Source organism: Rhinatrema bivittatum, chromosome 4 (assembly GCF_901001135.1).
Source record: "Rhinatrema bivittatum chromosome 4, aRhiBiv1.1, whole genome shotgun sequence".
Taxonomy (NCBI): Eukaryota; Metazoa; Chordata; class Amphibia; order Gymnophiona; family Rhinatrematidae; genus Rhinatrema; species Rhinatrema bivittatum.
This window is the reverse complement of record NC_042618.1, coordinates 288,833,852-288,855,236: the sequence shown is the minus strand read 5'-3', so window position 1 is coordinate 288,855,236 and position 21,385 is coordinate 288,833,852. Positions and strand designations below refer to the sequence as shown.

The 21,385-nt window shown below is 45.5% G+C and overlaps 1 protein-coding gene across 2 annotated transcripts in view; it reads left to right on the top strand.

Moving 5' to 3' along the window:
• The first annotated feature begins 7,856 nt into the window (after positions 1–7,856).
• The window catches only part of TM7SF3 (transmembrane 7 superfamily member 3), a 186,600-nt gene continuing 173,071 nt past the window's right edge, over positions 7,857–21,385 (top strand). Inside the window, exon 1 of one of the 2 annotated variants that reach the window (XM_029600172.1) lies at positions 7,857–8,099. In XM_029600172.1, coding sequence (XP_029456032.1) covers positions 8,000–8,099 — 100 coding nt within the window. In that variant the 5' untranslated portion in view covers positions 7,857–7,999. The remainder of the gene's footprint in view (positions 8,100–21,385) is intronic. The other variant, XM_029600171.1, reaches the window with a different exon arrangement.

The following is a 21,385-nucleotide window of genomic DNA, read 5'->3' as shown; positions in this document are numbered from 1 at the left end:
TGATTATTTATAGTAACTTGTTGAATACGGTCAGTTAGAAATGAAATGAACCATTGTAATACGGTGCCTGTAATACCTATAGATTTAAGAATGGAAATAAGAATTTGGTGATCAATGGTATCAAATGCTGCTGATATATCTAAGAAAACAATAATGTGATCTGTGTAAGAGTCAAAAGCCCGAAATATAGAATCGAAAGAAGTCAGAAGAAGAGTCTCGGTGGAGTGGCCTTTACGAAATCCATGTTGGTTTGTATGTAATATGTCATTGTCTGATAAATATTCTGATAGTTGGGATAGCACTGCTGATTCAATTAATTTGGCCAGTGATGTTAATGTGGCAATGGGTCTGTAGTTACTGAGATCGAAGTCTTCCTTAGATTTGTTTTTCAAGATCGGTAATATGGAGGTTTTTTTGAGAGAAGATGGAAAAGAGCCTGATTCTAAAGATTGGTTCACTAATTGTGCTAAGAAGTTGCTAGCATGTGGGCCTAATGCTTTAAAGAAAGCGCCAGAGCAGGTTACATTTAGGCATTACCACTCTATATGTTTCCTTGGCTTCTTCTGGACAGGATTCAGTTTTGTCAATAATTTCAGTAGTGGCTATTCATGATAGCCCAAAAAGAGCCAAGAAGAGAAGAAGAATAGTGTCTCCTTCACCAACTAGAACTATTCAGGAAGTAGATGCGAAGATTCCATTAGAGCAGGGGTCAGGAACCTTTTTGGCTGAGAGAGCCATAAACGCCACATATTTTAAAATGTAATTCCATGAGAGCCATACAATATGTTTAAAACTAAATACAAGATCCCACTTTTAATGTACAATAAGTCTCTGAAAATATTACACCAGGCCTTAAGACACCAATACATCTCCTATTAGGAAAACGGACCAAGTCAGGCTGCTATAGAGTCCTACACAGAAACAACACGCCAGCAGAAAACCTCACCTGAATCACGTGCTGTCCCTCACCTAACATAGAATAAAGAGACCAAAACGCATAACAAGAAGCATGCAGAAAAAACTGAATTGGAAACTGCAACAAGCCAGAGTCTCTGTATGCAGTGTAACAAAGGAAAAAAGAAACATCACCCATCCTTATAAAACAAATCAAGAAATATAAAATCATCAGCAGTAAAACTGTACTAACAAAAAGAACATATTTCGAAACAGCTGATGAGAGGAATATCCAATAATTAAAACTCATATAAAACATTTCCAGATACCAACAAAATATTTCAAAATAGCAGACACAAAGATCCAGTAATGAAAAATAATAAGGATACAAAAATTTTTTTGCTCTGCATACCTGGGAACGTTTGATATCCAGGTGTCCTGAGATTGTTCTGAATTAGCAGGAGGTGGGGTGGTTTGCTTGGAACTTTCTCCTCTCTCAGTCACATACCAGCGCTCTCTCTCACACTGGCTCTCAATGACACACCTATACACACATGCTCTCAGTACTCACATATACACATGTTTTTTCTCACTCACTTATATAGGCTCTTAATTACACATTTACACACATGCTGTCTATCTTTTCACGCTTACACACACACACAGGCTTTCAATCACATAAATACATGCTGTCTTTTTCTCTCACACACAGACTCTCATTCACATGCTTACAAACATGTCCTCTCTTTCTCTCATTTACACACAGGCTCTCAATCACATACTCACATGCTCCCTCACCTAAATCAGCTCTCAATCACACACAGACACACATGGTCTCTCTCTCTCATTTAAACACAGGCTCTCAATCACATACTCACATGCTCCATCACCTAAACCAGCTGTCAATCAGACACAGACACACATGATCTCTCTCTTACTTATACACACAGGCTCTTAATCATACATACACATGATTTCTCTCACACACAAAGGATCTCAATCATACACACATACTCTTTCACACAAACAGGTTTTCAATCACAAACTTACACATACAGGTTCCCAATGGTAAACTTACATTCATGCTCTCTCTCTCACAGGCAGGCTCTCAATCACAGACATACTCTCTTTCACATACACAGGCTCTCAATCATTCACATACATGCAATCTCACTCCCACACACAGGATCTCAAACACACACGCTTGCTCGCTCATTCACTCTCTCTCTCCCCCACCCCCACCCCAGGAACTCGCGGCAGCAGCAGCCTCCTCCCAACACTAACCTCCTTCATTTTCAGCCCTCGCGGAGGCGGAGTCCCATCGGCCGCGGTTGAAACTCTTCATTTCCTCCGAGCCGCGCTGCAGTCTTCTTCCCACAAGCGTGGCCTCTTCTTCTCGCGCAGGCACCCGATGCTCACCACTTCCTCTTCCGGGCCGCGGGAAGAAGAGAGCACGCCGGTGCCGCTCAGCACCGGCGTGCTCTCTTCTTCCCGCGGCCCGGAAGAGGAAGTGGTGAGCATCGGGTGCCTGCGCGGGAAGACTCCCGCGCAGGCACCCGATGACTCCAGCGCTGGCACCCGGCTGACTCCAGTCGTGCCGCTGCCGGCATGCTCTCTCTTCCCCCCCCCCCCCCCCCCCCCGCGGCCCGGAAGAGGAAGTGGAGAGCATCGGGTGCCTGCGCGGGAAGAAGAGACCACACTAGCGTGGTCTCTTCTTCCGCGCAGGCACCCGATGCTCACCACTTCCTCTTCCGGGCCGCGGGGGGGGGGGGGGGGGGAGGAGGAGAAGAGAGCACGCCGGTGCCGCTGACTCCAGCTGTCCCGCCGCGTTCCGCCCGGGCTGACAGCATTTTAAGCCCGGGCGGCGGAGGACCGGGGAGCAGCTGGGTCAGCGGGGAACCGCGAAGTGTGGCGACACTTGTCTGCGAGCCAGATGCAGCCCTCAAAAGAGCCATATCTGGCTCGCGAGCCATGGGTTCCCGACCCCTGCATTAGAGGAAATGTGTTATCCACTATGAGGCCTAGATCTCTTTCTTGGGTTGTAGCACCTAATATGGAACCCAACATTGTGTAACTATAGCATGGGTTATTTTTCCCTATATGCATCACCTTGCACTTGTCCACAATAAATTTCATCTGCCATTTAGATGCCCAATTTTCCAGCCTCACAAGTTCTTCCTGCAATTTATCACAATCTGCTTGTGATTTAACTACTCTGAACAATTTTGTATCATCTGCAAATTTGATTACCTCACTCGTCGTATTTCTTTCCAGATCATTTATAAATATATTGAAAAGTAAGGGTCCCAGTACAGATCCCTGAGGCACTCCACTGCCCACTCCCTTCCACTGAGAAAATTGTCCATTTAATCCTATTCTCTGTTTCCTGTCTTTTAGCCAGTTCCTGGCTTGCTTTGTGAACGCTCTGAGTACCCGCTCCTCGGGGGCTCTTCCGCTTTCCTAGGCTATCCACTCCTCGGAGGGCCTTCCTACCTCTGAAATCCTGTTCATTCTACTTCTCAGGACTTCACTTGGAACCACGCCTCGTGAGTACTTTCTTCGTACTTCAACTCTACCAAGTCTTGCTGGGATTCCCTGCGGTGTACCCCGTGCCTCGGGCCACTACCGCGCTCTCCTCAGCAGGATTCTCTTCACCATTCCCTGCGGTGCAGATTACTGCCTCAACTTCCTCAGGAACCTTCTGAGCTTCCGTACCTCTGACTACCTCAGCATCACCACCATTGTACAGTCATCCTCGGCATATCCCGAGTTGCGGGCCACTACCGGGTCTGCACACCTGAGGTAATTGCTTCATCATTGAGAAGCAGGGGCAGATTGTGGGAAAATAGTGGCCCGGGGGATTTTTCTCCATACTGGCCCATGGGTACCCAATTACATATACAATATAATTTACATATAATTTACATATATATGTACACACCCCTATATTTCGGCATGGTCCTCCCGTATCAACACAGTACTATTTGCCAAAACTCAAAGAATAACAACCCCACCTATGAAAAAGAATACCACAAATATTGCACCAGAATTTAAAATATCAATACACCTCCTATCAGGAAAACAGAACAGGCCAAGCTACTACAGATCCCTACAGAGAAACCACATGCTAAAAGAATGCTTCATCTCAGTCTTTGCATGCAGAACACAAACTCTCACCAAATACAGAATAAAGCCACATAAAGTATAAATAGAGATGTGCAGAAAAAAACTTAACTGTAAAATGTATCACGCCAGACTATACAGTGCAACAATGGAAAAACAAAAATGTTACCATTCCTCATGAAACAATCAATAAAATCAAGATATATAAATCATGAATCATAATTATAAAATCATACTAATAAAATAATTTCAAAACAGCTGATGAATAGAATATCCAATAATTAAAGACTCAAACAAATTTTTAAACCTTTACCAAACACCAATAAAATATTTCAAACAGCAGACACATCACATACTAGTCAATCAAGAAAAATGAACTTAAAAAGCCACCTTTACTTACCCTCTCCAGTTCTCCTACTCCTTTCCCTTGCAGGCCACACCAGAAGCAGCAGTAGCTGCTGAAGCTGTCCTCATGGTCCTCTTCCTTAGGGACCACAACCAGTCTCTTCTCTCTCTCTCTCACACACACACACCAGTCATACCCTAAAGATCAGTTTCTGTCTATCACACACCAATCATCTCCCCAACCAGTCTCTCTTTCTCTCTCTCTCTCTCTCTCTTTCACACACACACACACATACCAGTCATCTCCCTGATCAGTTTCACACATACACACGTCACCTCTCTGGCCAGTCTCTCTCAATCACACAATGCTCTCGCTCCCTCTTGCACACAGGATTTCAATCACACACATGCTCTCTCTATTTCACTTACACACAAGCTCTCAATCACACACATGTTCTATCTCACTTACAAACAGGCTCAATCACACACATGCCCTCTCTCACAGCCACAAGCCAGCCAAAAACATGCTCCATCTCTCTTGCACACATACTTTGACACACACAAGCACCCTCCCTGACTCACATATACACCACACACATACAGAAGCACCCTCCCTGTCTCACATTCAGATTACACTCTCACAGAAGCACCTTGCTTTCAGAATTGCAGCATTTTTCACTTTTACTAAAAGGGAAAGTGATGATCCCAACATTAAAAAGAAAACCACATTCCTATCAGAAGGCGAAATGACACCCTTCCTTCAGGTTCTGTCCTCCCAAGGGACAGCCACCCACACCAGACAGCTTCTCTTGTTTTACGCTTTCAGTCAATAAAGCAAGTGTCTTTCTTCAAGCTATCAGTCATATGATTATTCATGTGGGAGATATGGAACCGAAAGACATCCTTAGTCAACTTTTAAATGGGAAGATTCCAGGCTTAGTCATTTAAAAATATACATTTTCTAAAGGCGTAAAAAAAAATAAAAAATAGCAAAACCGTTTCAGATTGGAACTATTCCAGTCTTCATGCTTAAATTATGCTTCAAAAAAACCCCAAACAAACCCCACCTGGCATCAGTATCTTAAATTTGTGATTTTGCTGAGATGAACATTTTAAATAGTTAAATTTTTTTTTTTTGCTTTAGTATTTGTTTCTACCCACTTTGCTAAATTTTATTTTCCAGAAGAGGGATGCTTAAAATTCAGTAATTTCATCTTTCACCCAACTTTTTAAAAGTTGCGCTACCAGCACAAAAGTTGAGGTATATGTATTATCACATTTCTTTTTTTTTTTTAAAACTGGCAGATTCCTCTCTCACATACATAACACACACACACACAGAAGCACCATTCCTTTCTCATACATCACATACACATACACACACACACACACACAAGCACCATTCCATTCCTTTCTCATACACACACACACAAGCACCGTTCCTTTCTCACATACACACAGAAGCACCCTTCCGATCTAAGGCCCCCAGCTGAACAGCTGGTCTCCGGTGGCGGTTAGCAGCACTGCACTGGTTTTCACTTCTTCGGCTCCCGCCGGCCTCAATTTTAATTTCTTCGGCCCCCCCTGGCTTGGTCTCCGGTGGAGGCCGAAGAAATTAAAATCGAGGCTCGCGGGAGCCGAAGATGTGAACACCGGTGCTGCTAACTGCCGCCAGAGACCAGCTATACAGCGGGGGCCTCGATTTTAATTTCTTTGGCCCCCGCCGGCCTCGATTTTAATTTCTTCGGCCCCCCCAGCTTGGTCTCCGACAGGGGCCAAAGAAATTAAAATAGAGGCCGGCGGGGGCCGAAGAAATTAAAATCGAGGCCAGCGGGGGGGCGAAGAAAAGAAGATGGGCGCCGCCCAGCCAGCCCCTGCTTGAGGCTGGCTGGGAGGCGCCCATCTTCTTTTCTTCGGCCTCTGTCGCCGTCGGCTTCGATTTTAATTTACTCGGTCACTGGCGGGGGCTGGCTGGGAGGCTCCCATCTTCATTTCTTCAGCCCCCGCCGACCTCGATTTTTATTTCTCCGGCGGGGACTGGCTGGGAGGCGCTGAGGCTGGGCTGAGGAACAGCCACGCGGTCGAGACAACGTGATCAGCCAGACCGGCCCACCGAGGGAAGCCCGATCCCCTGATAGGCCAATCCGCCCCTGCTGAGAAGGCTGTCTGGCTGTGGGCCATTACTGGATCTGCACATCGGAGGTAATTGCTTCACTACTGAGAAAGCTGCCTGGCGTTCCCCGCTCCGTGGGTCACTACCAGATATCTACATCTGAGGTATCACCCTGAGCATACCCCTTGTTCAAGAACTGTATCTCTACTGCAGTCTCCACTCCAGGGGTTCTGCTTAAGAACTGTTCTTTAACTGCAGTTCTCTGCTCCACGGAACCGCTCTTTCGTCTCTATAATAAAGTCTCTCTTACAGCTGTGTCCTAAGCCTCTGAGACTGCGCCTACTGGCGGTGAGGCCCACAGGGCTACTCCCTGTGGGCAGAGTCATCTCTTACCTCGGCCCAGGGTTCACACAAAACATAACACCATGTTGATTGTGTCCCATTAAACCATGTCTGTCTATATACTCTGTATTTTTATTGTTTAAAATAGTTTCTATGATTTTTCCCAGCATTGATGTCAGGCTCACCGATCTGAGGTAAGTGTAACATTTTTATGCTTTATTGGACCCATGGGGATCAGTTTTCAAAGGGTTTAGTTAACTAACTAGTGTCTCACTAAGCCCCTAAATGTAGGTAACTAAATGATGGGTGCAGTTAGGGAGTGGAAAATAAGTTAGATGTTTGGCACTGATATTCAGAACTAGGCACCTAACTTAGGGTCTAAATACAAAGTACCAAAATTTAGGTGAACATTTAGGCACTGAAACTTTTTATGAGGATCAGCCACCTGGTAAATAGCATGTATGGAGAGCACATGTGTTTGGGCTATCCCTTATATATCATGACTATGGAGGAGGAAGATTTAATACTTGTTAGGACTGTTATGGAAAGAAGTTCAGCACTTCAAATGAAGCCTGTTTGACAATTTGGGCAAAAAATATTGGAGGACTGCTTGATCTTTTATAGTTGAAGATACACACTGCCTCCCCATGCACATCAACTACCTGAATAAAATAATTGACTACAGATCTCCATTTACAAGTATCTCACCTAATTTCTTTCCAGTTCTGTATGCTATTTGTAGAAAAGTCAAATAGCAATTAAAGAGCCTCTAGACGGAAGACAATAAGGAGAGAGACGCTGTAATCCGTGAGAGCTGGCGTTATCTGGATAATGCCAGCTCAGCTGGGCACGAAGAGATTCTATGATGCAAAACAGCGATCAGATAATTGAAGGGAGATCTTTGTTATTGTGCAGATGTCCTGCTGATTGACAGCGGTGACGTGAAAGGAGGGGGATCCCGCGGCACACACGGCGGGGCGTTTCTGCGGTTCCTAACGAGTTTTCTGCTGTGCATCGGAGGAGGGAGGAATACTGTGAGGCAATAAAAAAGGGGAGGGGATCAGCGGAAGTTGGTGTTTTGGGTATACGGCTTTAGGTGGGAAGGGTTGTGGTGCGTGTGAGGCTTGCTCAAAGCTCTTTGCGGGGCTTTTTAAATGGTAATTTTCACAGTAAGCGGGTAAGATGTGGCTTCTTGACTTCTCCCCCAGGAGTTCCTTCATGTCCCGCTTGTTTCTAGTTTTTTATTTTTCTTGGGTGGGCGCAATCGCTGGAACGCGCGCAGGTAAGATTTCTTTTTGTTGTTACTTTATTCATGTTAGGGTGTGGGCAAATAGCAAAAAGATGCTGACTGAAAGTTGGTCTCTTTTTAACTCCTTTACTTGCGTATCGCACTTTTAAATTGAAGTACGGCAGTGACGTTTCGGTGTTAAACATTTTGAGGTTATATTTGGGGTCTCTTTAGAGGGTGCGCTTGTACCCTTCAGCCCACTAAGAGCTCATGGCGTGGGGTGCACAACGCCCTTTAAGAGATTTTGAAAGGGATTTCGAAATGAGTTTCATCTCGTGAGAGATGGAAAATCGTAATCGCCCATGTTGAAGGGTGTAACAGTGCTTTTTTGAGTGCCTCCGAAGGACGCCGCAGACAAACTTGGGCAGCCATGTTTGCAGGGCCGGAGTCCCCCGAGTAAGACTTCTAGGTTGTACTTTACCCGCCTCGAGGCCTGTATGATTGTACAATAACTGATAATGCCGACGACGTAAATTTTGCGGCTGCATTCTAGGTACAACGAGGGCTGAGGCTGGGAAGTTTGCGGCCCGCAGTCACGTGTGTCACGTGGGAAGTATACTGCTCGCCAGCCTGGTAGTCTCTGACAGGTCCGTGTGTTGTGCCTTTCTCACTTTGTTTTGATGCAAGTGGTATCGTGTTGCATAGATGAGATTTTATCATTGAAGGCTTTATTGGTGAAAGCCTTCCGTTGATAAGATTGAAAGGCACCCAGCAGGGCCTGGCCGTTCAAGGGTATTAGGTGCTCTAACAGAATCTTACTGCCTGCTGCGCCTCACCCCCTGCCAGTCATGCTCTCCCCACACAACGTTAAAAATTGTGCTTTTATACTAGATTCTATATGTAAAATGACTTTCAAAGTGTTCTGAGGTAAAAATTTACCTTAGAAAACCCTGAAAAAAAATCTTTGGAATCCATATGCAGGGCCCCCGGTCTCCTGTGATTAAATAACCTCCATAAAGGTTGCAAAATTTGGTTTCTTGCCTCAGAATTGGCCTGTCCTGACCACTTGTTCTAGGAGCATGGTGACCAGTTTTAACTTGGAAGAGAAGGGTATTTGTTTTGGTGGTATGGTGCATTCTACCCACCCCCTTCCCAGAAGAAAACGGTCATTGGTGGTGGATGGGAAAGTTCCTTACTTCTGCTATGCCCCAAGCACCATCACCACCACCACACTGGTCCCATCACTCATCTTCTATAATGGGAAAGAGGATTGTGGCCTTACAGTGCCTTAGGCCCCATCCTTTGCTGCCAGGGCATGACTGATATACGTTTAACTGCATTATCCAAATCAGGATGTGCACCTTCTCCTTTTTTCTAACATGGAAGGTGAGTGAGGGGATGTTGGGGGGGGGGGGGGGGTGGAATAAACATGGAGAACTAGATGAGTGGGGGAGGGTAAACTAGGGAGGGTGAGGGAAGCAGGTGGCAGAGAAGTGAATAAAGGGGTGATGATGGGATGGATGAGACAGTGTTAGGAAAGTAAGTAAGGGATAATATGAGGGGATCTTGGGGCTGGAAGAAGAGTGACAGGGATTATAGGGGTGTGGTGGGGAAGGGTGAATATAAGAAGAAAGTGACAAGGATGGGGGCAGTGTCATTGTGAAAGTGAAGGAGCAGATTGGAGAGGGTGTAAAATATGAGAGGATTGGAGGGGCTGTTGGGGGTATGAGGGGATTAAAGAGACTTTAGAAGGAGGGATGGGGGTATGACTGGGGGGGAGGGATGGGACTCTGGCTCCTTTTTCTCCACCCCATCCCATTATTCCCTTTTCCTCCATATCAATCTCCAGTTTTCTCATTCTCATCCTAATCTTTTCTTCTTTTCCACTCATCTACTATACTCTTTCCACCACCTCCTCCCTCTCCTTCCTGATTCCTCTTCCCCTTCCCTTCCCTCCTCCTCTCCTTTCTTTAAACTGATTCTCCTAGCTCTCCTTAGCTTCTTTCATCCCTTATCTGTCTATCCTTCCTGCCTTTTTCCTTTCCCTATTCTGATATGCTTTTTCTCCACACCCAGATCCCTTTTCTTATAATAAAGAACTGGCAACAAATGTCAAACTTTATTTTTATAAAGTAAAAAAACAAACTCAAAATTGATAAAACTTGCATATATTTGCACATAATTGCCACAGATGTTTGAAAAATCTGCTGCTGGAAATCAGGGGCTCTGCCCATATTAGCCCTATTAGAATGTGGGCTTGGCCCTCAGAAAGCCATGAGTAAACATTTGCTACCAAAACTACACTTTACAGCCTGAGTTATTTTTCCCTATATGCAACACCTTGAACTTGTCCATTAAATTTCATCTACCATTTGGATGCCCAATCTTCCAGTCTCACAAGGTCCTCCTGCAATTTATCACAATCTGCTTGTGATTTAATTGCTTTGAATAACTCTATCATCTGCCAATTTGATAACATCACTCATCATTCTTTTCCAGATGATTTTATAAATATATTGAAAAGCATCTGTCCAAGTACAGATCCCTGAGGCACTCCACTGTTTACTCTTTTTCACTGAGAAAATTGACTATTTAATCCTACTGTTTCCTGTCTTTTAACCAGTTTGTAATCCACAAAAAAACATCTCCTCCTATCCCATAACTTTTTAGTTTTCTTAGAAGCGTCTCATGAAGGACTTTGTCAAACGCCTTCTGAAAATCCACATGTTTAACCCCTTCAAATAACTGTAGCAGATTTGTGAGGCAATACTTCCCTTGGGTAAATCCATGCTGATTATGTTCCATTAAACAATGTTTTTCTATATGCTCTGATTTTGATCTTTAGAGTATTTTCCACTTTTTCCCAGGCTCACAGGTCTATAGTTTCCTGGATCGCCCCTGGAGCCCTCTTTTAAATGTTGGGGTTACATTGGCCAGTCTTCAGGTACAATAGATTATTTTAATAAGTTACAAATTTTATCTAATAGATCTGAAATTTCACTTTTGAGTTGTTTCAGAAGCCTGGGATGCATACCATCCGGTCTAGGTGATTGACAAAAAAAAAAGTGTAGCAAATCTGGCCTACCTCATCTTCCAGGTTCAGTGATTTTGGTTCGGTTCATCTGACTCATCACCCTTTAAAACCATCTCCGGTATCTTTCCAGTATTCTAATAAACACAGAAGCAAAGAATTAATTTAGTCTTTCTGCAATGGCTTAATCTTCCCTAAGAGTCCCTTTAACCCCTTGAGCATCTATAGGTCCAACAGAGTCCCTCACAAGTTTCTTGCTTTGGATATATTTTTTAAAAATTTTAGTTTTTAACTCTATGGCCAACTTCATTTCAAATTTTTAGCCTGCCTTAACAGTGTTTTACCCTTAGCTTGACATCCTCCAAATCTTCGATTTTTTTCTAAAATAGCTTTTCACCTCACCTTTTAACCATGCTGGTAATCATTTTGCCGTCCTTCCACCATCCTTAGAAGCTCAGTCCAGATGTAGTGCACGTATTAAGATTATATTTTTAAACAATGTTAATGCCTGTTGAACACTTTAACCTTTGCAGCTTTACCTTTGTTTTTTTTTTTCTATTTTCCTCATTTTATCAAGTTTCCCTTTTGAAAATTGTTAGAGCTGTAGATATACATACTGTTCTCCTTCCAGCCATTAATTCAAATTTGATCATGTTATGATCACTATTGCCAAGTGGCCCCACCACCATTATCTCTCACCAATTATTGTGTTCCACTAAGCTATTTTAGATTTAATTCTCTGTTCCTGAACCAGTTGCTCCATGAAGCAGTCATTCCATCCAGGAACTTTTGTCTCTAGCATGTCCTGATGTTACAATTACCCAGTCAATATTGAAATCTCCCATCATTACTGCACTACCAAATCGGTTAGCTTCCCTGATTTCTCTTAGCACGTCATAGTCTCTGACCATTTTGGCCAGGTGGATGGTAGTATACTCTTACCCAATGCACATAGGATTTCTACCCATATAGATTCTACTGAGCATTTAGTCTCTTGTATGATCTTTATCCTGTTGGACTCTCTACCTTCTCGGACATAAAGTGCCACACCTCCACCAAGTTGATCCACCCTATCATTGCAATATAATTGCTACCCTGATATAGCACTGACCCATTGGCTATCCTCCTTCCACCAGGTCTCTGAGATGCCAATTATGTCTATCTCATTTACTGCTATACACTCTAACTCTCCCATCTTACTTCTTAAGACTTCTGGCATTGGCATACAGACATTACAAAGTGTTTTTGTTTGTATTAACCTGCTTTTCAGTTGATAGGGATAATTTGGAAATCTTTAGCTTCAGTGACTTTTTTTTTTACATTTAGGCACTGGACTACATTTGCTTTTATTGGAACTTCTGTTTTTATTAGTATCCTTCAAGGATACATTCCTCTGAACCGTGCACTGCTGAGTGATGGTCTGCTTTCCCCCCTTGTTCTAGCTTAAAAGCTCTATCTCATTTTTAAAAGTTAGTGCCAGCAGTCTGGTTCTGCTCTAGTTAAGGTTCCTCAGTTCCTTACAAAACTGAATCCCTCTTCCCTATGTCATAGTCTCATCCATACATTGAGACTCCAGAGCTCTGCCTACCTCTGGGGACCTGCACGTGGAACAGGGAGCACTTCAGAGAATGCCACCTTGAAGGTTCTGGATTTCACTTTTCTACCTAAAATCCTAATTTTGACTTCCAGAACCTCTCCCCACATTTTCCTATGTCATTAGTACCACAACAGCTGGCTTCTCCCTAGCACTGTCTATAAACCTATCTAGGTGACGCGTGAGGTAAACCTGGATTTGGTCTAAGGATTGAATTCACAAAACTGTCCTTGGATTATAAACAAGCCTCCACCACAATGCTTTTTGTGAGGTTGTGAAACTGCTACCAGTCAGAAATTACAGCAAGATTACAATCTAAAAACTAAGGGGTAGATTTTATAAACTTATGTATGCCCCGTTTTATAACATGCGTGTACAGGTGTGCATGTTATAAAATCAGGGGTCTGCAGGCGCAAGGGGGTGCACATTAGTGCAACTTGCATGTGCCGATGTCTGTGGCCTTCCCTCATTCCCTCCCAGGCCACTCCAATTTAGGATCAGCCTGGGAGGGAACTTCCCTATCTCCTAATCTATCCTTCCTTCCCCACCCCCCAAAAAAATGTTCTTACCGTTTTATGCCTGCTCGAAGTAGGTGCAGGTTGTGCATGCTGGTAGCCTGCTGGCATGAGATCCTCCAACACTGTGGCAAATGGCTGCTGTGCCTGGGGCCTCTCACCCCATGCCCGCCCCCCTCTGCTCTTTCTCAAAGCCCCGGGACTTACATTTTTGTGGCCGGGCCTTTTAAAATCTGGCCCAAAGTTTCTGAAACACACAAGATATATCAGGAAAACAAGACAGAAGGTCTAGAATATGAGCACTTACTAGCATAAGTTTGACATTAAATTTGTGCTGACAACCAATAGGGGTAAAGGAGCAAGGTGGACAACATAACTCAGTGCTTATGACTTGGTTTCAGTACCTTCCTTGGCCAGTGATGACAGGAATACAGTTCTCTGCAGTAGGAGCATGAAGGAATTCCCATAGTATCAGGTTCCCCAGCTCCACTCACTGGGAATGAAGGTTCACACACAAAGGAGCTCCTTTGTGCACACTGCCACTGGCATTCTGTCACGGTGCCACTGCCCATATGTGCACCCCCTTGCGCATGCCGAGCCCAAGGGGAGCGCCAATGGCTTTCCCCGTTCCCTCCAAGGCCACTCCGATTTCAGAGTGGCCTTGGAGGGAACTTTTTTTGCCCCCCCTACCTTTGGTGTAGGCCCCGACAAGCTGCTGTGCCAGGGCACTCGGCCACGCTCCCAGACTGCCAATTTTTGCAAGCTCCAGGGCTACCGCGGCCCCACCCATGGCCCTGCCCTGGACCACCAAATTTTTGCAGGCCCCGGGACATACGCACGTCCTGGGGCTTGTGCGTGCGACCGAGCCTATGCAAAATAGGCTTGGCGCACACGGGGGGTTTAAGGGTTACGCACATAACCCTTTTAAAATTTGCCCCAAAGGACACCATTTCGCAGTATCCAGAGCCAAAAACCAGCCCTTTTCCTGCGAGTCATCAGTGACTCGCAGGAAAGGGTCGGACAGGTTGGCACAGATACCGGAATGCAGGGTATCAGCACTTACATTCTGTGAAATGCATTGAATGCAGCCAATCACGCTGTCATTCAGTGCTCGGTGACCATTTTACTGATGACCCAGCACTATATATTCTTCAGCACGAGGTATGCCATGCACTTTCTTTGCAGGGGTGGTGTGGGGAGGTGGGCTTTGTGGAAGGAGGCTACACTGAGAGATAGGCTAGCTAATAAAGAGAAAAAAAACCTATTTATTCTTTATTTGGCTGCAGTGCCAGTTAGCCCAGTTTGTGTTTTAAGCAGTTTATTTAGGTGATCTGAGATGGGCTCTGTGTGCCAGGGAGAGAAGCTGCTAGCAGTGCCTTTTTTTTTTTTTTTTTTAATTCACCCTCTGGGCTAGGCTTCAAGCAAGCACGGTTTGGGTGTTGTGGCTGGGAGAGATATATTTCCTCGCCCTGCTGGAGATCAGAGAGAGTGCTGGCCTGTGCAATCGGCACAAGGGACCCACCGGGGTAAGGCCTAAACTTTAACCACTCACCCCAGCGAATCTGCTCGGCCGACCACGAAGCTCCCTCCGTTGCATGCCCGAAGACTCCACCCTCCCAGATGAGCCAACCAATCCGGGACCGTTCCCAGCAGCCAATCGAGATCTCCCCACTGGGCTTCAAAGCCCAGCTACTGTTGGTGCCGCGTGCCGAGCATCGCTTGCCGAAGGTGCACGACAAAGGGGCTGGCCCCTTTGTGAGCCCCTTCTTGCAGCCCCGAAGGGTTTCACCTAGGACTCATACTATAAGGACTCAAATATTAATATTAAATCCTGCCTACCTAAGTCCTCACCATCTGCCTTCAAATTGACTAAGCCTGCCTTAGGCCCTCCTTTCCCCCTTTTCGATACAATCGGTGCTCTGCCCTATTGGGTCCTGAGCCCAGGACCCCCTCAGCACACCACCCACCCTTTGTTAGCTGATACACCATTGCAACTTAAGGCCCCCTTTAGAGCAGTGCATCAATCTAGGCCAGGCAAGACATAGATCCTAGTGCTATCCCCTCGATATCCCAGTACTGCTCTGCTACCACAATCCCCCCAATAATGTCTACCCTTCCCATATACAAACTCTGATACAACTACCACAGACACACAGCACCCTACCACCATCAATCACACCGCCAATACAACTCACTCCTTTCACACATCTCAACCCTTGCCATGCTCCTGATTAACTCACAATCTCTAACCAAAAAAACCCTCATCCTAAACGACCTGCTCCTTGATGAAAAACCTGATCTCTAATGGCGCAAAGGACACAGACTCCGTCCTTCTCAATCAACTTTCCAACACTGAATATGACATCCACTCCATTCTCAGACCTAAAAAAAGAGGTGGGGGACTCCTAGCTGCAAAAAACCACCTCAGGCTTAAACAAAACCCAGTCATGCTCCCTCCCAAATACGAAGTGGGCCTATTCAAATCCCCACTCCTTCAAATATGCTTAATATATACCCCACCTGGCGTCTTAGACTCTGACATCTCCACTATTATTGAATGCATTGCAGCAAATATTACCAGAGACATACCCACCATTGTCCTTGGTGATTTCAACCTTCATATTGACTCACTCCCCCTCTCTCACAGCTGCGAAGCACTCCTCTCATCTTTCAACGCAATGGACCTCCATCAAATCATAACCAGCCCCATGCACAAAGCTGGCCACTCCCTCGACCTCATCTTCATGATCTCCCTTCTCCTCCCAAACCGCACCACCTACACTCCCGTTCCCTGGTCGGACCACTTTCTTATTAAAACCTCCTGACAATCAAGAACATCCCTAAGCAACCTAACACAAAAACCACAATACAATTCAGGAAATCCTGTCCCAGAGATGACCTTATTGACACCCTTACTTGACAACCTCAAAAAATTTAGACCTCTCGGACTCCCAAACTGCCATCACCTCATGGAACCACATCACCAAAGATACAGCCAACAAACTTTGCCCTCTAATAACAAGAGATCATCCCCCCCACTAAAACAAAGCAACCCTGGTACACCCCTGAACTAAAACTCCAAAAACACAATCTCAGAACTCAAGAAAAAATATGGCACAAAGATCCATCGACCAAGCAACTCGCCAAATACAAAACCCTACTGCATGGCTACAGAGCTAACACTCTCAAAGCAAACGCGACCACTATGCCACCAAAATTCACAACTTTCAATTCAATCCAAGAGCTCTCTTCTCTCTAACCTCACCAGGACTTCTCCCAAGGCATCACCATGCGAAGACCCTAACACAAAATGTAACCAGCTTGCCCAATATTTTCCCAATAAGATCGCCACTCTCGCCTCCTGCTTTCCCCCTGCTCCATCACCTACCAAATTTACCCCTAAAGTCACAGACACCAAAATGGACACTTTTGAAAGCACCTCCCCATCTGAAATTTCTGTTATACTTAAGAAAATGCAACCCGCTACCCACCCCTCTGACATGATCCCCTCAAATGCTGTTGACAATCCCAGACAGCATTTCCCAACCACTTGCTGACATTATCAACACCTCCATATCCACTGGAGATGTTCCCACCCAGCTCAAACTAGCCATAGTAAAACCTATCCTTAAGAAACCAAAACTTGACCCTGCTGACTTATCCAACTACCGACCTATCTCCAACCTCCCCTTCGTCGCTAAAGTCCTTGAAAAAACTGTCAAGGCGCAACTGTCAAACTACCTAGACCAGCACCAGATACTCTATCCATCACAACACTGCTTTAGAAAGCACTTCCGTACTGAAACTCTACTACTCTCCCTCACCGACCTAGTCATCAGAGGCTTTGACAAAGGTCACACATTCATTCTAGCCCTATTAGACATCTCTGCAGCCTTTGACACTATCAACCACTCTGTATTACTCGACAGGCTAGCTGATATTGGCATCTCTGGGACTCCACTTCGCTGGTTCAAGTCATACATCAGTGACACACTTCAAGGTAAAAATTGAAAACCACAAATCTGAGCCAATCTATATCACAAGGGGTGTACCCCAAGGCTCCTCCTAATCATCTACACTCTTTAACATATACCTCCTCCCCCTCTGCCATCTCCTCTCAAATCTCGATCTCCCACACTTTGTCTATGCAGACGATGTGCAAGTCCTTATACCCATCACTGACTCCATTTCCAACGCCCTAAAAAGATGGGGAAAGTGCCCTCTTCCATCAACTGTCTACTTACTCAACCTAGCCCTAAATCCTAACAAAACTGAACTTATGATCATTACACCCCAACACATCAATCCTTTACTGACTGCTGTCAGTTTTGCTGGTTGGCGTTTTGAAGGTTTGAAAACAAGTTGTTTCTGTACAGCTGGCAAAACATTGCAAATCATTGGATGCTACAGTATCATAGATCAGAATATTGGAGCCCCTGAGGCAGCGGCTAGAGAGCTGCGAAACTCTGCCTGAGTCGGGCGATTTTAATTGGCACGTCTGTGCATCATTAAAAGTTTTGAAAGAATCAGGCATCTATTCTTCTGTGTTCACCTGTTACCATAAACTACACATCCTCAAAACTTAAACCTATCCTGCACCTCAACTACTTTAGAATAGGCCTACAAGCCCTCATCTTATCTAAAATAGACTACTCAAACGCTCTACTCCTAGGTCTCCCGAAGAACAGCCTTGCTCTCCTGCAGCTGCACGAATATTAACAGGCACGCGCAGAAAAGAACACATCACACCTATTCTCCAACAACTCCATTGGCTCCCCATCACAGCTAGAATTCAATTTAAAACCCTCACCCTTATACACAAAGCCATCCACAATCCAAACATGCTCTGGTTCTCAGACTTCTTACACATCCATTCCTCTTCCAGACCTACCAGAATGCCCTACACAGCAACCATACACACACCTTCTCCCAAACTCTTCCATCTAAAAGCCACCAAAACAACACGCACTATCCCTAGCTGGACCCTCTTTATGGAATTCTATGCCCACCTGCCTACGCCTTGAGACCTGCACTAAGAAATTCAGACAGAACCTCAAGACCTGGCTGTTCTCACGAGCCTACACATGAGCCCCCTCTTTCTTATCACGCCTATACTCCTTCACCCCTTCCCCCGTCCTCCAGGTCTATGACAGATAACTCCCCCACTTAAATCACTCCCTCTTGTATTCTTATTGTACATAATCTATACTTTTGTATTTAACTGTTTTGCGTTTACTGATTGTACAGCAAAAACCTTGGTTTCCCTATTCCTCCCCCCCCCCCCCCCCCCACCCCCAAGTTTGATTATCAGTTTCATTGTAAAGCCCTGTTGGCTACTTTTTTGTTCCATGGAAAACCGATGTGATGTTTTAACGAATATCGGTATACAAAAAACTTTAAATATTCAATCTTGCTAGAACTTGCATTGGAAAATATTTCATTTTTTTTTTTTTTTTTGTGCTGTACCAACAATTCCAGCTTTTTTAAACAGTTTGTTTAATTCAACTCACTCAGTTTCTGTGCACTGGGCTTCAGTGGAAGGTGGGTAAACAGACTGAACTTTGAGACGGTCTGTGCAGTGAAATCCCCAGTCTGCCTCTTTTGTGCTTACAAGCAAGCTGCGTGTGTGCGCAAACCACACGCGTTACATTAGTGCACAGCAAGGCACTGTGGCAGTGGGCAGCCAGTAGGCACTAGGCAGTGACATTAAATCCATGATGTCGGGGAAAGCTAGATGTGGCAGAGGAGGCACTTCAAAAGAAATTAGTGCCACTCCCCCCATTAAAGTTAAAAAGGCACCTGTCTCAATCTAAACTTTTTGGAGGGGCAGGCAGTTCCATCCAGAAAAAAATGAAATCTCACCATGATGCATCACCATCACACCACCTGTTTCTGGCCCTGTAGTTTTTGGAGGTGAGGGAAGGGGAGGCTGAGTCATGTCACAGTCAACACCCGAAAGCAGCAGGGGGACAGTCTAGACTAAGACTTAGCGTTGACAATGTAGCGCAGTCACTGTTTGCTTCTGATTCAGATGAAGAATCATCTTGTGTGGGATTCTCATCTGAAACGGAAGAAGTAATAGCTGACGAAGCTTTAGGAGGATCAGTTAGTCCTGTCTCAGCCTCCACTTCAGTGCAGCAGGGGAGAGATGAAACTGATGAGGAAGAGCAGTCAGCGCAGGCACAGAGGGTGACTGAGGCCCCTGGCATTGCTTCTCAGGGTGCACCCACTACCTCTGCTCCAGTGCCAACATCCACCCCAAGGCTTTAGAGAAGGGAGGATCATGAAAGACTTTTGCGATCTGGAGCCACTTTAAAGTGACGGATGACTTGTGTTTTTGCTCTGTGTAATTACTGTGCCAGGTATATTAGAGGCAAGCAAATGGGACATCTATCTAATTTTGGCATGATGCATCATATGAAGAAGCAACACCCAACAAGATTACTGCCATCTGGGGATGGTGGCAGTACCAGTCAGGGGACCCCTTCCAAGCAGCATAAAGTGGTTCAAAAGCAGTCAGCCCACACCCTCATCCCCCTTCTAGCAGTCAGGTGGCAGGCCAGCAACCCCCTGACATGTGGCAGAAGCGACAACCCACCATGGAGGAAATGGGGTGGAGTGCGGTAACGCTATCCCGGGGTAGGAGGCAGGCAGCCTCAAGTTGTAACCAGGAGCATTGGGGAAATGATTGCCCTTGATGACCAGCCCTTGCAGATAGTGGAGAATGTGGGTTTCAAGCATTTTCTGAAGGTCATACTTACAAATTACTAAGTCCCTTCCAGAACCACATTTAGCAGAAAGGTCATCCCCAGCCTGTACAAACATGGTCACAGTCACATCCAAGCACTGCTAGCTGAGGGAAGTATGCATTTCAGCTGTGATATCTGGACCACCACGAATGCTGCACACTCTTACCTCTGACAGCACACTGGTGGGACCTGGCAGAGGCAGCCAGCAGCTCTATTAGTGAACATGTATTAGGGTGGAGGTGAGCTTTACTGCACACCCACCTGACGGACCAGGCTCATACCACAGCCAATATTCTAGCATGCATCAGACAGATGTTGGAGGGCTGGCAACTACTTATGTCCCTAGGTGGGCTTGACCTCTGTCCTCAACTGCTTTGCCTGTTCGTCCAGGCCTTATGTCCCTACATGGGATTGACTCTGTCCTCGACTGTCTGTTCGTCCATGCCTTATGTCCAGTCCTAATAGCTGAACCCTCGTTGCAAAGGGAAACCTCAGTCTCTGGCAATTCAAACTAGTAATCCTTCAAAGCATGGATCCTTAAAACAATTTTCTTTAGTTTCAGGGCAGAGAAGAGAACTTCCTCTGTCTTGCTTATGAAGACATGATCTGTTTGCAAATGCTTAAATCCTAACAATTTGTACCATTATACATTCTATGGGCCAACCCATTCCAGGGAGCCCTTTCCTGCTCAAAGGAACAGGAGCTCTCCCCATTATTGCAGCCTATCTCTTACCACCTGTTGACCCATGTTCAGAACAAGAAAAGATCTCCAAGGTCCTTAAATTGTGGCAAACACAGTGAGACCCTGCTCCAGGTCGCCACGCTTTGAAGGCTTGTGCTCCACTCTAGGGGTCAACCCATTCCGGGGAGCCCTTCCCGGCTCAAAGGAAAGGGAACTCTCCCCAGGTGTAGCCAGCCTGTATCTACCCTCTGCCTCTGTGCCTTGCTGCCATACACAGATGACTCACTCAACTCCTTGTGGTGTTCTGGCCACTATCTTGGTTGCTTAGTGTTGGTGCTAGTCTTTCTGCTTGCTATGTATGTTCCTCCATTGTGCTGTAGGATGTCTATGCCACTTGTCTTGCCGCTTTGCCTGTCGTGCTGCCTTCAAGGGTTCAAGCATCTTATTGGTGCTCTTTTGAAGCTGTGGTGTGTTTTTGACACTCTTGCTGTTGCTTTGTGCCTCTTCTTGCCACTCCTGGTATCCCTTTGCCCCTTAAAAGTACCTTAGACTGTGGCAAAGTGGCATGAATAGCCTAAGTACCTTGGAGCTGTTTTGTTCTGATTGCTCCCCAGAAGTTTCATCAAAATTTGGTAAAACCCCAATTCTGCAGCCAGAAATAGGCTGCAAATACTTCCCCCATTGACTTTAATGGGAACCGGAAAACGAATGCATGTGTCAATGTATCAGGCGCCATTGTACAAATGCAACAAATGTGCGGCCCCCCCCC